At 46.5% G+C, this 15,082-nt stretch overlaps 1 protein-coding gene across 2 annotated transcripts; it reads left to right on the forward strand.

Moving 5' to 3' along the window:
• The first annotated feature begins 5,665 nt into the window (after positions 1 to 5,665).
• On the forward strand, positions 5,666 to 14,190 carry LOC101786635 (phosphatidylinositol/phosphatidylcholine transfer protein SFH13). 2 transcript variants are annotated; one of them, XM_004973186.4, is made up of 15 exons: positions 5,666 to 6,009; positions 7,683 to 7,757; positions 7,848 to 8,169; positions 8,281 to 8,380; positions 8,648 to 8,914; positions 9,042 to 9,119; positions 9,194 to 9,295; positions 9,382 to 9,431; positions 9,522 to 9,621; positions 10,129 to 10,227; positions 10,363 to 10,476; positions 10,571 to 10,739; positions 11,127 to 11,509; positions 13,479 to 13,553; positions 13,648 to 14,190. In XM_004973186.4, exons 2-15 carry the CDS (start codon positions 7,751 to 7,753, stop codon positions 13,666 to 13,668), a joined length of 1,887 nt encoding a protein of 628 aa, XP_004973243.1. In that variant the 5' UTR covers positions 5,666 to 6,009; positions 7,683 to 7,750; the 3' UTR covers positions 13,669 to 14,190. The 2 variants fall into 2 exon arrangements, with proteins under 2 accessions (XP_004973243.1, XP_004973242.1); XM_004973185.4 differs by having other exon boundaries at positions 5,668 to 6,009; positions 10,565 to 10,739.
• Positions 14,191 to 15,082: the final 892 nt, after the last annotated feature.

Below are 15,082 nucleotides of genomic sequence, written 5' to 3' on the forward strand. Positions count from 1 at the left end.
AGCACCATTCTCGTCCCCTTCGTCTCTATTTTCCTCGATCTGCTATGGCACATGGGGTGATGGGTGGGTGAGTCAGGGCCGACAGGGGGTCGCTAGTGAAGGGGGGAGGATGGTAGCTGGGGCGAAGCATGGCCACTGCCACCTTGCCGGGCCAGCTGGGGTGGAGCACGCCAACATCAACGCCGTTGGCCACCGCTTCATGGAGACACACAGGCATCTGCCACCTGCGGCCACACTAATGACCTGGGTGAGCTCCGCCCAGCCGCACGCCGGCACATTCCGCCGACAGCAACCAGAGCTCTATCGCGATGCTCAGCCACCTGGGTCGCTGCTCGTTGAATTGCTTGGGAGAGGAGCTAACGCCTGGGTGAGGACAGGCAACGGGCACCTGGAGCCTAGAGGACGGCTGAGGGAGGAAGTCACTAGCTTCCACCGTGTGTTGATGGCTCTTAAGTGCCAATTCTAGGCCGTTAACTCCTGCATGAACACCGGAAAGATGAGCATCAACCTAGTGGTAGGGGTTTATTACTAATTATTTCCACAAGTGTTGGTGAATATTTGTATGCAGGTAACTTATCCTTAGAAAGGAGGAGGAAACACAACCAATAAGCAAGGAAACACACTCTCAACCAATCAGGAGCAAGCACACGGATTGAAGGGCCCACATCAGGGTTTAAACCGCCTAAACTTACCACCAATCACCCTGTACCCACTTGGGGACCCAACTGGTAGTGTTCCAGACGAAAGGCAGCATGAGGGGAGCCAACCAGGGGTCGGCTGAACCACTCTGCTGGCCCCTCAAGCCCATCTTCCATGTGTCGGCTTCTTGTGGCATCCCAAAGGCGGTTATGACCGCTTCGCCGTGAAGTTACCACCTCAGACAGTGCTAGGTGGCACAAGGAGAGGAGTTGGAGGGTAATATTCCCTTGGGATGCTTGGAGCATCTCCACTCTCCCAAGGCACCTCCACTCTATAAATAGTAGGTGGGGCTCACTTGAGAACACACCATCCAAGAGAGAATTAGTGCTCCACTCCAAAGGTGAAGCCTTGCCTAGCTTGTGCTTAGAATAGGGAGAGAGTAAAGGGTAGTTCGGGAGGAGTGCCGGGGTTTCAGCACTCTCTTCTCAGCTTGTACCTCTATGGATGTTGGCTTCCATTAAGTAAAGTAAGTTCGTATTAGTGATTCCTTCTTATAGTGTTATACTTGGTTCTTATGTGTATGAGTAGTCTTATATCCATGCTATATTTATATGCTTGGCTTACATGCTCATATGCTAGTCATATACCCTTGCTATCATAGTATAGGCTTGTATGCTCTCATGTATGCCTCTAGACCTTGATATAGTATACACTAGTAGTACTTATATCTGAGTAAGATCAATTCTGTTACTCGCGGGTTCGTCACTCTGTATTTGTACAGAGTGCTATAGTTTGCTACGGGGTGCCAGATATAGTTAGGCTACAGTAGTAATCAGTAGCGTAGACGTGGTGTCTAGGCTAAGGGTTATCCTTTGTTTGCCTTATATCCCATGAGCTGTAGAGGTAGGCTGTAGGTGGTGACACCCCTATTGGTCCTTTGTAATCCTCCACGTTCGGATATAGCTAGAGCTATTGGCTGGAGGCACCTGAGTCATTCAAGGTAAGCCGGTGCCTGAAGCGAGTATTCTGACCCAAGAGATCGACCTTTAACTCACCTATAGTGCTATCCATAGGAATCCTCTCTATCCTCGCCACCTACCTTGGTGTGTCCTTGGATCAACTAGAATAGAAGTTAGTACACACACGTTCCCTTGGATTCGATACCCTTGGAATACTCTGAGGTGAAAGCTACAATGGTATCTGTGCGCTTGCGATTTATTCGTATTTGTTAATTATACCAACACCATGGCTGGTGGACGAGCCAAGGTAGGGCTCATCACCCGAGCTGGAAAACGGGGGAGAGAGCATGACCGCCAGCGCTGGAGGAGATAGGGAAGGGGTATTGCGGTAGAGCACCACACCCTTCACCCCTAGAAGACCAAATCAAAATTACCAATTGTGGAGCTGCTCATTGAAATCGATTGAAGAACAGAGTACCAATTTTTGGAGCTGCCATGGGCGCGAGTTCCGGTAGCTGTTAGATGCGGGCGTCGGCTGTCGGTAGGCTCGAGCGCAGGGGCGAGAGCTTGCCGCGGCGTTGGGCACACACCGCTACTGCCACATGACCCCGCCGTTAGTGGTGCTCAGCTTGGCCGCCAGCCCGCATGCGAGTAGGGCCCGGCTATGGCAGGGGCCTAGCGCGGGTCCGCCGGCGTGGCCGGCGCGCATGCCGGCGGGGGGTAGCTAGCTGGCGGTGGAGGCCACTAAAGCGAACCTGCAGGGGGCGCAGTGTGCTATTGGTTTTGGGGAAGATAGATGGGGGAGAGACGGTGGGTGGGGGAGGGAGGAGGAAGATTAGATGGGTTCCACTAAATAAATGTTACAGTCAGTTTGTTGGGTGACTTGTCTACAAGGATTGTCTATAGGTGATGTGTACAAGTTATAGAGAGCTCACTCTTTATAACCATTGCGGGTGCCCTCGTACTTGCATTCTCTTTGCCACAATGAATTTTGGTTTTTGTAGCTTGGTGTCACTGTAGTGAAATATATCATTCCATAATGGTCCCTCTATTTTTCCCCCCTTTGCCCTCCCATTCTCCCACTCTCACACCCCATTCCCTCCTGGTGGGTGATGACGCATTTACATGCTTTGGTTCGAGCTTATGCTTGTCGTTCTTCCCTCCTGTCGTGGTGCTAATGGCGTCACCCATGTCACCCCTATTACTCTCGGCTCCCCAAATCCAAGAAATGTGACAACCACACGTGCGGATTATCTCTGGAATATCCTCGTTCATTAGAAATTTCTTTTTATTGGCCAAGGCGATAAAAACCTTGTTTGGCTCTGGCCAGCTGCTTCTTAATTTTGCTGCAGAAAGTAAATGAGAGTGCTGCTGAGATGAAGCATTGAAGCGTTCTATTAATTCCAAAACAGAAAGTAAGATCAACTCTAAGAGATTGACAAAATAAATCCACTTTCCCTATAAACAAACATAGAAGAGATTGAGAGTCCAACAGATTGAGAAAACAATCCACTTCCCTTCTATTGGTTTTAGAGTGATTGAAAAAATGAGAGCCATCCACCTTGAGAAATCGAATGGTGGAAACAAGGGAAGTACTGTGAAGTACCTCAAGAGAAGTACCAGGAAATACCAATTTGGTGCGACAAAGTACAAAAATAGTGAGAATTTACCCCTTTTAATTATGTGTAGATCTATTTAATTCTTTTTATAAAATAAGAAAGGAAAGTACCTGCAAGTACCAGTTGTACTTTAAAATTATTATAAAAAAAGTTCTTTTCTCAATTGAAAAAACTGCCCCTCTCCCCTTTAGAAAGGGGATTTCAACCCTCTCCCCTTTCCTTCACCTTTGCTCCTTTTCCCCTGCCGTGCCTATGCTCGCCCCCATGTTGCTCGCTTGTCCATGGAGTTCCTCTCCCGTTCGGACTCTTCTTGCGCCTACCCTCCGCACGCGGCACGCGATGGCTGACGAGCTGCCGTCGGGCCATGCGCTGCTGCTGAAGCCACCCCCACGCTATCGACAAAGCCACCCTCGGGGCGTGCATGGGCCACACCAGCCCTCTCGCGATGACATGCGTGTTGTCCATGGAGAGCTGTCCGCCACACGTGGAGCTTCTTGGGCGGTGCAACAACGCTGTCCCTTGTGCCGGCCGGCGAGGCCTCTACCACACCACGTCACCGTCCCTCCACGCCAGTCGAGCTGACGGTTCCTTTGCGCGGGATGCAAGAGAGGAGGGAGAGGAAAAGAAGAGAGAGAAAAAGGAAAAAAGGAATAGAACATAGATTGATCCCCTTTATGTTTTTTGACCAAAGTTAGGGAAGCTCCTACCTATTTTTTTTGGCAAAATTTGCTACAGGATATGCAAAGTGACATTGATTTGTTGCAAAACAACGTTGACCACTCTCTATGCTGGAAGACACTTACATTTTGTGCAAATTTGCTAGAAGACACCGCCTTGACTAAAATACTATTTTTAGACCGAGTAAGACAGAGAAATGTGAAGAAATGACATTTTTTGCCACTAGCCCCACATGCTAGTTCTTTCTTCTTTCCTTCCTCCCCCTTCCCTTCCTTTGCTCCAACACGCTATGCCTCGACCGACATGCTAAACCGCCATCGTCCATCTCGCTTGAGCCGCCAACGGGCAGCCATTCATAGAATCACGTGTGGAGGTCGTGGGTATTTCCTCTCAAAACAATATGGCTCACTCGAATTGCATCAGGTCAATACCCACGCCGCCACCATTCGTCAGTCCGATTCGCTGGTGTGGGTAGGTCTCCAGCTGATTCCTTGCGACCACAATACTCCTCGAGCTCGCACATCTATTCCTCCACTTACTTGCCACCCTCTCCCCTTGTGAAGGCTCCTTGCCAGCCGCCTCCACCCGCCTCTTGCCGTCACCTGGGAAGCTCTACTGCGCCGCCACCTTCCTATCGTGCTTCTGGTGGTGGTGAGCTTCATGCCTCCCCCGCACCGTCACCCGGCGGTCCCTGCCGCGCTGCGCCGACCCGGACGCTGGCGCTGCTCTACCACGCCTCGTAGGACAAGATGCTTTGTCGACGGCCAACACATGGGCCCTGCAACCTGATGGCTTGGACCTGGACTAGCAGTTGGGTCGGCATGAATGCTGCACGACTCAATGGTAGCCATTGCTGCCATCGTAGAAGCTTGCTGCAGCACCTGTAGATCTGCAAAGCTGCCGGTGAGGAAGGAGGGAGAAGAAAGAAGAGGGGAGGGGGAAGAAGAAACAAATGACAAGTGGGGCTAAGGGAAAAAATGACATTTGAGCTCCTTTCTCTCTCCTTCTAAATCTAAAATATTATTTTAATCGAAGTAGGGTGTTCCAGCAAATTTACACAAAACTAAAGTATCTTCCAGCATGTCACGTTTTGAAGGGTGTCCCTCAGCAAATGGACATCACTTTCCATGTCTTATAGCAAATTTTGCCATTTTTTATTCTATACCTATTTAATTCTCTCCCACGGGAAGTCGAATCTGAGGCTGCTGGGTGCTAATCAGGTGCTCTAACCATTAGGCTAGAGATCCTTGATCCTCTTTATGTTGTAAGCCTATTTTCTTAGTCCCTTTAACTAGTATAGAGGAACAATCTAGCTTCTGGGAAAAAAAATCTTTGTCTTATTATTCGGTGAAAATTCTCAATGAGTTGTCAAAAGAACACCTGCTTAAATTTGTCAAAGAAAACAAACCATCGACAGATTTTACGCAAGGAAAGTAAACGAGCCCCTAAAATCAAGGGCGCCACCAGGAAATCAAATCAAACCAAAGATGAGCCATGAGGAGGGGACCAGCACGCGGCCTTTATTCCAGAGGTGGCGGGCCCACGGCTTGAGCTGCTACCCTGCAAGTGGGCCCGCCCGCTGAACAAGAAACAGGTAGGCCCCATGCCCAGAACTAGAAGACCAACAACCAACTGGCCGGCAAGGCAGGCGAGCTTTTGCACAAACCCCCTCCGGACACCCGCGAAATCGCACGGCCGGGCTCCGCGGAAGCGCCAAGGGCCAAGGGGCAGAAGCAGAAGCTTCTCTTCTTCTGGCCCCCCTGCCTGCCCCGCCGGCGTCGCAATGCAACGATCACAGCAGCGGCCTCCCCCTTCTTCGCGTATAATTAGCAGGCGCAGCGCGACGGGACAACGGCCGACGACGCCGAGGAATAGACAAGCGGACACCCTGTCCTCTTCCTCCCTCCCACCTCGCCTTGCATGCCGTCGCCCATCAGCGTCGCCCCAAGGATATAGGCGTTGCGTGGCGTGTTCGCTCGCGCCCTGGGTTTTTGGCCGGAGGCGGCGGGGGAGGATCTGAGCGCGGTCGCCGGATACAGTTCCAGCCGCGGCCCAGGAAGGAGTCGGCAGGTTGACCTCGCCCCCGGCCGGCGCGGAACTCGGTCGCGGAGGAGGTGAGCTTTTCTCCTCCTGCCCTGTCGCTTCCCCTGTTCGTCGTTCTGGCGCTGGCCTCTGTTATCGTTTTTGCCGTTCTTTCCTTTTCTTTTTTTTTCCCCAAGAACTGGGATGGAATTCGTCCCATTCGTTGGCCCTTTCGAGGGGAATCTGCTCGGTTCGGTGCTGAATTTGGCCTCGATCGCTCGCCGTGCCTGCGTTTCCACTCCCCTTTCTCGTCGGCGGTTGCTTTGCCTCCACTCCTTGTGGATGATACAGCAATCCAGCTGGAGCGGAGGGAGCTCCTCTGTTTCACGATTTCATGGTGGCCGGTGGCCCGTCCCGTCACGTCGGCTGCTGAAACAAAAGCGCGTCGAAATCGAGTCTTTGATCGCCATTTCAATCCCTCCAATTGCTGCGGGATATGGTTCCAGCTATACCAAATTTGACGCAACGCCTGCTACCTTTTAGGCCTCTCATTTGACTTCTCAAACCCATCACTTCGCATCTTTTTGCCAGAGCCGAATTCTTGTTTGTTCTCACGGTCAATCCTGAAATTTTTTCTCGACCTTTCAGAGGGTTTGAGAAGGGAAATATTTTAACTTCAGAATCCACTCTTGTCTGACATCCCTGCAAATTCCACAATTTTTTTTTTGCTATTTATATGTTCAAGTGTCCGGAATTACATAATTGGTGCTACATGTTCTGCTGATCACATTACCCCAGAACATAGACCTTTTGGCACGCCTCAAAAACAGGAGCCCTTTCGGTAAAGCAAGAACTAATTCATTCCGGTGGTGCCATACCAATATGTCCTGAAAACGAGTGGTTGACCTGTACCCACTATCGGCACCAGTGGAAGTCATCTTCGTTGAAATTCAATCCGTATTTCTAGCTCTCTTTCAGCTTCGAGATCACGCAAACGTGCGTTGCTCGTCAGTTATCAGCAGCATTGACATGGTTTAATCTCGTCTGAGCAATTGCTGGCTCTGATCAACTCTGACCTGGTCAAAGGCTGTTTGTAGACCACGCTCCTTTTTCTGCAACTGCAATCTTGGCAGGCCAAACACCACAGCTTGCACACAGCTGCTTATGTCTTGGTTGCGCAAGAACCAATGTGTTTTCACGCGTGCTGTATGATTGCTGTCTTGGAAATTAACCACCACTAATGGTTACCAAAAGTCTTGTTAACAAGGCACGTTTTGAGACCATTTATTGCTTATTGGAATTAAATTCTCATTTACTATTTATTTCTAGCTTTTCTTGCATTGTCACCCACTGACAGCTCGTCAAAATTACTTTGTTGACCCTCCTTTTTCGGCATCCGGGAGGCTGATACAGTACATTTGTCTGCACTTTTGCTGAGCACGTATTTTTATGGCTCTTTAATCTGTAGTTACTCAGCTGATGGTTATCAAACCAAGGGATACATTGCAGTGCGTTTTAGTACTATTCTTTATTTTAATGGGGAAATTCCTCTTGTCTGTCTGTAACCCACTGGTAACTGCAAACCTAATGCAGTGCCTTTAAAGTTTTCCTTCCCAATTTCACTAGCGACCAAGAACATCACATGAGCTTTGTTCAAGCCAAAAGAAGTCGTCTTCCTGCCAAAAAAAAAGGATACTTGTTTTGTAGTCTGAAATCTGGCTGTCATATTCCCGTGGTACTTTGCTCAATCTCTACTCCATTCCAGGTCTATCTGTGCGATCTCTTTACAGAACTACAGAATCTGTAGACTCTCAGTCATCTGCTTCCTACAAAATGTCAGGTACATATGCATACTATTTCTTTTGTCTTAGCTACAGTATAGAATTGTTCATTCATATCACTAACTTACATCCTCTTGCTCTTTCTGAAGTGCGGCGGCGCTCAACAAGCATGGAAGGGCTGTTCACGCTTGATGACAGGAAAGAACGGAGGTCCGATGTGGAGAACTCAGAGGACGAGAGAAGGCGGCTATCCATTGGGTCACTGAAGAAAAAGGCACTGAATGCATCAAACAAGCTCACACATTCACTTAAGAAGAGGGGAAAAAGAAAGGTGGAGCATCGGGCCTCGTCCTTCACAATCGAAGATGTCAGGGACGAGCAAGAGGAGCGTGCTGTCTTTACCTTCCAACAAGAACTTTTGAACAGGAACTTGCTGCCTGACAAGCATAATGATTATCACTTGCTGCTGAGGTTGGTGCACTATGAATACAGTACACACTGAAAGCTACAAAAGCATGGATAACTCCTTATCAGCATAAAACTGACAGTTGCAATTCCGCATTCGTGTTGTCTCCTCTGCAGGTTTTTGAAGGCTAGAAAATTTGACATCGAGAAGGCAATCCAAATGTGGTCTGAGATGCTCCAGTGGAGGAAAGAGTTTGGAGCGGATACAATACTAGAGGTGAGCTTAATGCTTCTTGGGTTGTTGATAAAGTAACATTATGACCATATAACTCTGGCTGCAATTTTCTGCTGGTTCATAAGGTTACAAAGTCTTATTGTAGGAAATGCCTCTCACCATTCCAAAGTTATTTTTAACATATAAGTGATAAATAGTATCATGTCTTTATTTGCAGAGTTGCATCTCTGATCTCAAATCTGTTTTTATTCTTCATGTAACCATGAAAAGTTATAATTCATTTGTATCAATTGCAACTAAATCTTGCAGGACTTCAATTTTGAAGAGCTAGACGAGGTGCTATGCTATTATCCTCAGGGCTACCATGGAGTTGACAGGCAGGGAAGACCAGTATACATTGAAAGATTGGGGAAAGTGGAACCAAACAAACTGATGCACATTACTACGGTTGACCGCTACATGAAGTATCATGTGCAAGAATTTGAGAAAGCCTTCAGGGACAGGTTTCCTGCGTGCTCTATTGCAGCGAAAAGGCATATTGATTCGACAACCACTATACTAGATGTTGATGGCGTGGTATGATGATTCTTCTCATATTTAAATGATTTCTCTCTTGTGAAAGATTAGTTTGCAACCAAACATCGTGTTGGTAATGACTAGATTGCTGCAATATTCCCGCTACTGATAGTGAATCATGTGGCAGGGTCTCAAGAACTTCAGCAAAACAGCAAGAGATATGTTAAGTAGAATGCAGAAGATTGACAGTGACTATTATCCTGAGGTATGTGTAATTTTGTTGCTTTTCGTGGTCAATACTTGGTGCCAGATCAGGTAACACTTTATTCGTATGCTCAGACACTGCATCAGATGTTTGTTGTGAATGCTGGTAGTGGTTTCAAGCTACTATGGAACTCTGTGAAAGGCTTTCTTGACCCCAAAACTGCTTCAAAGATACATGTGAGCATAAATGATCTCCTGAGCTACTTTATTCCCTGCTTTTGTCCAAATAAATGGTATAGATTTTCATGGAGCTTTGGTTGTAGGTTTTGGGAACAAAGTTTCAGAACAGACTTCTTGAAGTAATAGATGCAAGGTACAATTTCTATATTCTGTTTATATTGCTTGATCATAATGATTATATCGAATTAGCTTAAATTGAGTGTGTTTTCTTTTGCTTTTATAGCCAACTTCCTGAATTTTTGGGTGGGACATGCACCTGTGCTGCTGAGGGAGGATGTCTCAGGTCTAACAAAGGTCCATGGAATGATCCAAATATTATGAAGGTGAATTGCATTAATTTAGTTCATAACCATATACCATGTGGCCACATATTTGATTCTTATTAGGGTTGCTTTATGAGTTTCTGTTTTTATAATGAGTTATAGTTTAAGATAATTTTTAGATGGAAAACATATAGTATGTTGTACTAAATTGCATACATCTTGTGCTGGCCACAGTTACAACTTGGATGTTCCCCCCATGAAACTACTAGTTTAGATGGAATTAATATTTTAGGACATTTATTTTCATATGCTGGTCAAGCATACATATCTTTCTTCAGATTAAATATGAACATAAATTTTGTGCAATGCATGCTGTGACTGTCAGCTGAACATACCAATTAGGCCAAATATCCTCAATCTAGTTTAATCAAGGTATTTGCAAAGATGGTGGGTATTTTTATCCTACCTTCGGTAGAATACCATCACTGTATTTGATACATGTTGTGATAACCTTGTTTTTTCCACACACTGTCTGACAACTGTAGTACTTTGTGTGTTTGCTTGTAGTTTGCACATAACAAGGAAGCAAAATTTACAAGACATACCAGGCGTTTATCCGAGATTGAGCAAAGGAGGAGTTCGTTTGCTAGGCTGCATCTTTTGAAGGTAAACTCTACACTCTCAACCACTTACTGAATCATGCTATATTCTTTATTATCTATGAACCCTTCTAGTCCATCAGTCACATTTATTCGAGCAACTAATTACAATTATTTTTCCTTTTTTTCTTTGGTATGACAGGGTAGAAATAGTGACACATCAACTGTGGAGTCAGGATCTGACATTGATGATCTAGGTTCTCCGATGATGAGAAGCACAGTGGGGTGTAGTCGATTGGCTCCAGTCCGTGAAGAGGTGAGGTTTTAAGTTCCGGCAGTGCAGCTTGTCATTGTTGGCTTGTAGCCAAAAAAAAAATGTGTGCTGAAACTTATGTTTTACATAGATGCAGATGAGAGGACGAGACTCTGCAGCTTATTATAGTTGCGATGATCACTTTGTTGTGGTGGACAAAACGGTTGACTATGGTCGAGGAGGATCAATGTCAGATAAAAGCAGAGCTTCAGAACCAAGAGCTAAAGTTCGGCCACTGGATACCAGCACAGCAACACACATGGCAGGTATGTGCTTGTTGATTCTTCTGAAATGTAAATTTCTGTAATGTCATGAAGCTGCAGTTATTCTTTCCCCGGACATCTGCATTCACTTCCCTAATTTTTAAAAGAAATATCCTCACCATGGACTGATACAGTGAAATAGGCAGGTCCTAAGGATGAGCACATGTAAAATGCTACCTTTACATTTCAAGCTTGCCTTGGCTATCTGTAGAACTATAAAGAGACCTCAACAACCAGCTCAACAGCAATGTTGGGTTAGAGACACCAACATTGCTGATGTTCTTGTTACCTAAGATAGCATGCTGCTCAAGTGTTTACCCCTATGGAACAAGCTGTTGCATTTATTCTTTTGAGTTTGACCACTGATTCTTATATCTTTGCTCTCTATAGGTCCCTCAACTAATAGACGAGGTACGGTAGTACCTAAAGATGTTTTGGATGAAGGAACATTCCATCGCTTCATCAAATTACTTCTGGCTTTGATTGTCAAAGGCTTTGCCTTCTTCCACATAGCATATGGTCAGCAGGAGACGACGGTCAACAACCCACTACCTCCAGCTGAACCGGAACCCGTGTCTGATGATTATCCAGCAGTAGAGACTTTCAGTGTAGACCACATCAGTCCTATCATAGAGCGCCTTCAGAGGCTCGAAGGGAAGGTTGATGAACTTGGCAGCAAGCCCCCAGAGATTCCCCTGGAGAAAGAACGATCTCTGTTGGAGTCATGGGATAGAATAAAATGTATCGAGTCTGATCTGGAGCGAACAAAGAAGGTAAGTCTCCATTAAGTATGTCAGTTTATCTCCTTTTCTAACTGCATGAAAGCATCAGCTATAAGAATCCATACAAAAATTGGGAATATTTTTGCAAACGAAATCCTTTCAATTTTAGATTGTTCAACAAGGTGTAAGTAGATATGAAGGCATGCAAAATATTGGGTGTAAGAAGACCATATGATGAATACAAGGCAACTAAAATATTCCTGTTTTTAACAAAAGATAAAAAAAGAAGCGCAGGAATAAAAATAGCATTATCATACATCCTTGAGAAGAAAAGGAAACCCCGGCCATGGCTTGCGTCCTCCCTCCTCCCCCGCCCCTTCCCCTCCCGGCGCCCTCCCCTCCACCAGCCCCACGCTGTCGCCTACTCTGGGCTCCAGGGGCGGATCCAGAGCCCGGGCTGCCCGGGCTGCAGCCCGGGACGAGACCATGGAGTCCCTTTAACCTATGTGCTGTTTAGCCTAATAAAATGAGGTTTAGGAGATAAAATTAGACTATTTTAGGTGTGATTCAACAGCTCAGCCCGGGGCGCAGTCCCGTTCTGGATCCGCCCCTGCTGGGCTCAGCAGCCACCCCCACAGCTGTGCTCTCCTCCTTCGCAGCTTCCTCTTCTTCCCTGGTGCCGGGAGAGCCCCTCCTCACCCCTGTAGCCCCTACCTACGTCACTGCGGGTCGCTCCAAGGCCCAAAGGTGGACTGACAGCTCCCCGTCTTCCAGCGAGTCCGGCGGCGATATCCTCCCCTCGTTCCAGGGCGTCCTCCTTGTGGGCGCACCCCTTGCAGCGGCCTCGCAGGCTTCTGTTGTCGCGACGCACCAAGTGGCCTTGGCTGCAGTCTCGGGCGGTGCTCCGCGGGCGGCGCCTCGTGTCGTCCTACGTACCGAGGGGCACACCATAAGGCGCGCGGTGCAAATTCCAGAAGCTGGCTGCCGGACGAAGATGGTGAGTTGTCGGGATCGTCACGTGCACAAGCATTTGGAGCGTCCCTGCAGGCCAGTCCCGGTGGACCTCAGGGAAAGATGCTTCAATTGCTTCTCTCCAGGCCACCGTGCGGCAGACTGCTGGTCGAGGACATGCTGTTTCCGTTGCCGTGGCCTTGGCCATCGCTCCTACGTCTATCTTCGTCAACCTTCTGGTCCAGACTCGGGTGAGCCTCGTCCACTTCAGGAAGATATTCAACAAAATCAGCATATGAAGCTCTAGTCATTGGTGCCACTCACTTCAGACCTTACGAAAGGATTTGGAAGAGCTGAGCAACGGGCAAGTGTAAATTTTTCATGTGGCTAATAGCACACAACAGATGTTGGACGGCCGATCGCCTTGCCAAGAGGAATTTACCTCACCCTGAGCGCTATTCATTGTGTGATTAAGAGGAGGAGACAATTAATCACCTGCTGGTCTCTTGTGTCTTCACCCGTCAAGTATGGTTCAGCATACTTCACAATGTCGGCTTGCAGGCTTTAGCTCCTCAGTTGGAATATTCCTCCTTTGATAATTGGTGGGCAAGGTGAGTGGTAGAGTGGATGGTCAGGTGCAGAAGGGTCTTGACTCCATCATAATTCTGGTGACCTAGTCTGTTTGGAACCAACGCAATCGTTGTGTCTTCGATGGCCTGCTACCTGATGTGAATGCAGTTCTGTCTTCCATAAGAGATGAAATGCTTGTGGGGTATGGCTGGGGCTCGAGGAATTTCGCATCTCCTCGCCCTCATACCACAGCTCGATTTTTTGTAGGTATTTTTTCTGGTTCAGTTTTGGGTCAGGACCGGCTAGAGTTTTTGGTTAGTGTGGTGGTGTTCAAGTTGTTTCTAAAAAACCTGTGTAAGTTTGATACGCAGCTCTCCTGCGTGTTCGAGAAAAAATACATCCTTGAGAAAGATGATTTAAGACTGTCCAAAGAAATTAGTATATAAATGTTGCTGCCAATCTCAAGTGAAAATAAGAGACTCCCTCTTTTGTTGGTCAGGTGTTGCAAGCTACGGTGATGAAGCAACTGGAAATTGCGGAATCACTAGAGGAAGTGATTAGGTCAAATCTAAGGGTAAGATGAACTGTTGTTTGCAATTTTTTTGTCTTCCAAGTTAGATTGCCTTGTCATTGCATTGTTGGTCTCACTATTTTACTTGTTTATGCAGAGGCGGAGATTCTGTGCATAATAAGCAATCACGGCTTCTGAATGAACGACATACTTCATCAGGGGATTGAGAGTTGAGGGTACATGTCGCGAAGGAAGTGCATGAGAATTCGATCGGGTGAGGTGAAGACCGTGCATTGTGGTTTTCACCTTATTGGCACAAAGGATGATGACTGCAGATAGTAATCAAAAGAGGCCTGTCCATTTTTCATGTTAAAAGAGAAGATGTTAGGATGGATGGCAACGGTTAGAAAGGTAGAAATGTGGAAAATAGGTGGTACAGATATGAGACAGTGTGCCTGAACAAATGTGTCACATGCACGTTTGTGTTCTTTGCCAAAGAATGGTGCTGTGTTATAAACTTGTAGAAATTAAAGAAAATGCTCTTCCATCAGAGATTGAGAAGGGGCTAACTGCAACTGTCACTTTGCTCTCTTTTGAGTGCATTAGTTGCTACTTAACCTTACCGACTCTGGCTGCTGCGATGAATTGTGTTCTATAGCAGAATGATGTTTGCATAGATGGATCAGAAGTTGCAGGAGCATGTCAGTTGTGTCTGTTCCTCTACCTGTGCTTGTCTATGGCAGAATCTGTGATAGGTGAAGCAAAACCAACTCCTTAAACTTCAGAAGTAGAGGTCTACTCTTTACCTTCTTGATTTCAAGAAATCAAGATTCAAGGCAAGTGGTTACCTCTGAGCAACCCTAGGAGAATGAATTCGTGTCTAGTTTTGAATGTACACATTCTTTGTAAGAGTGGTTAGAGTGGCCGGCCCATTGTCAATCGTTCTTCGTAGCCAAGAAGATCCTTGAGAAAAGAAGAGGGCACTAATTGATCGAATTCCTACTCTGGTTTGAGAAGCTTTTTTCTGTTTTCATCTCTCCTGCTTTTGAAGTTCCCTTACTAAATCTAACTTAAATATGTATATTTGATACTAAATAAATCACTTTTGCTACGAAAAGGAGTTGAAAATGGGTCTCTAATGGTTTAGTTGCCCCATCTTAGCTATCCTCCCATTCATAATGGAGTAGTTATCGTCGGAAGCAGGTGACAAGCAAACAACCTAACCAGCTATTGCCTTTCTTCTGCGATGTGAAGGTGTTTCTTGCCATTTCGGTGTAGCTAGCATCTTTGTTACCCGTCGAATTTTGATGTTGAATAGAGCTTGTGATTTTCCTACTTTGAATAACCCAGGTCTGTAGTTGACGTTTTGAAATCACGACTTTGCTGCATCGTTCTGCAGTGTTATTCTGGAGGCGCCAGAAATTGCTGCTTACCAAAATAAAATAAAATAAAAATGAAGCATTGGTATCAAACAATTTGCGCTGTACGGATGTGACTGAGAGGGTGTTTGGATACGAGCTCCTATAGGAGGGTCATATCGGATGTTCGGATGCTAATTAGGAGGATTAAACATGAGCTAATAAAATTAACTG

Source organism: Setaria italica, chromosome VI, assembly GCF_000263155.2.
Source record: "Setaria italica strain Yugu1 chromosome VI, Setaria_italica_v2.0, whole genome shotgun sequence".
In the NCBI taxonomy this organism is placed as follows: domain Eukaryota; kingdom Viridiplantae; phylum Streptophyta; class Magnoliopsida; order Poales; family Poaceae; genus Setaria; species Setaria italica.

Bases quoted from the DNA above. Each gene is read 5' to 3' on its own strand.
- LOC101786635 (XM_004973185.4), top strand. The intron at 8,381-8,647 runs GTGAGCTTAATG...TAAATCTTGCAG, and splicing joins GAGCGGATACAATACTAGAG to GACTTCAATTTTGAAGAGCT. The intron at 10,228-10,362 runs GTAAACTCTACA...TTGGTATGACAG, and splicing joins CTAGGCTGCATCTTTTGAAG to GGTAGAAATAGTGACACATC.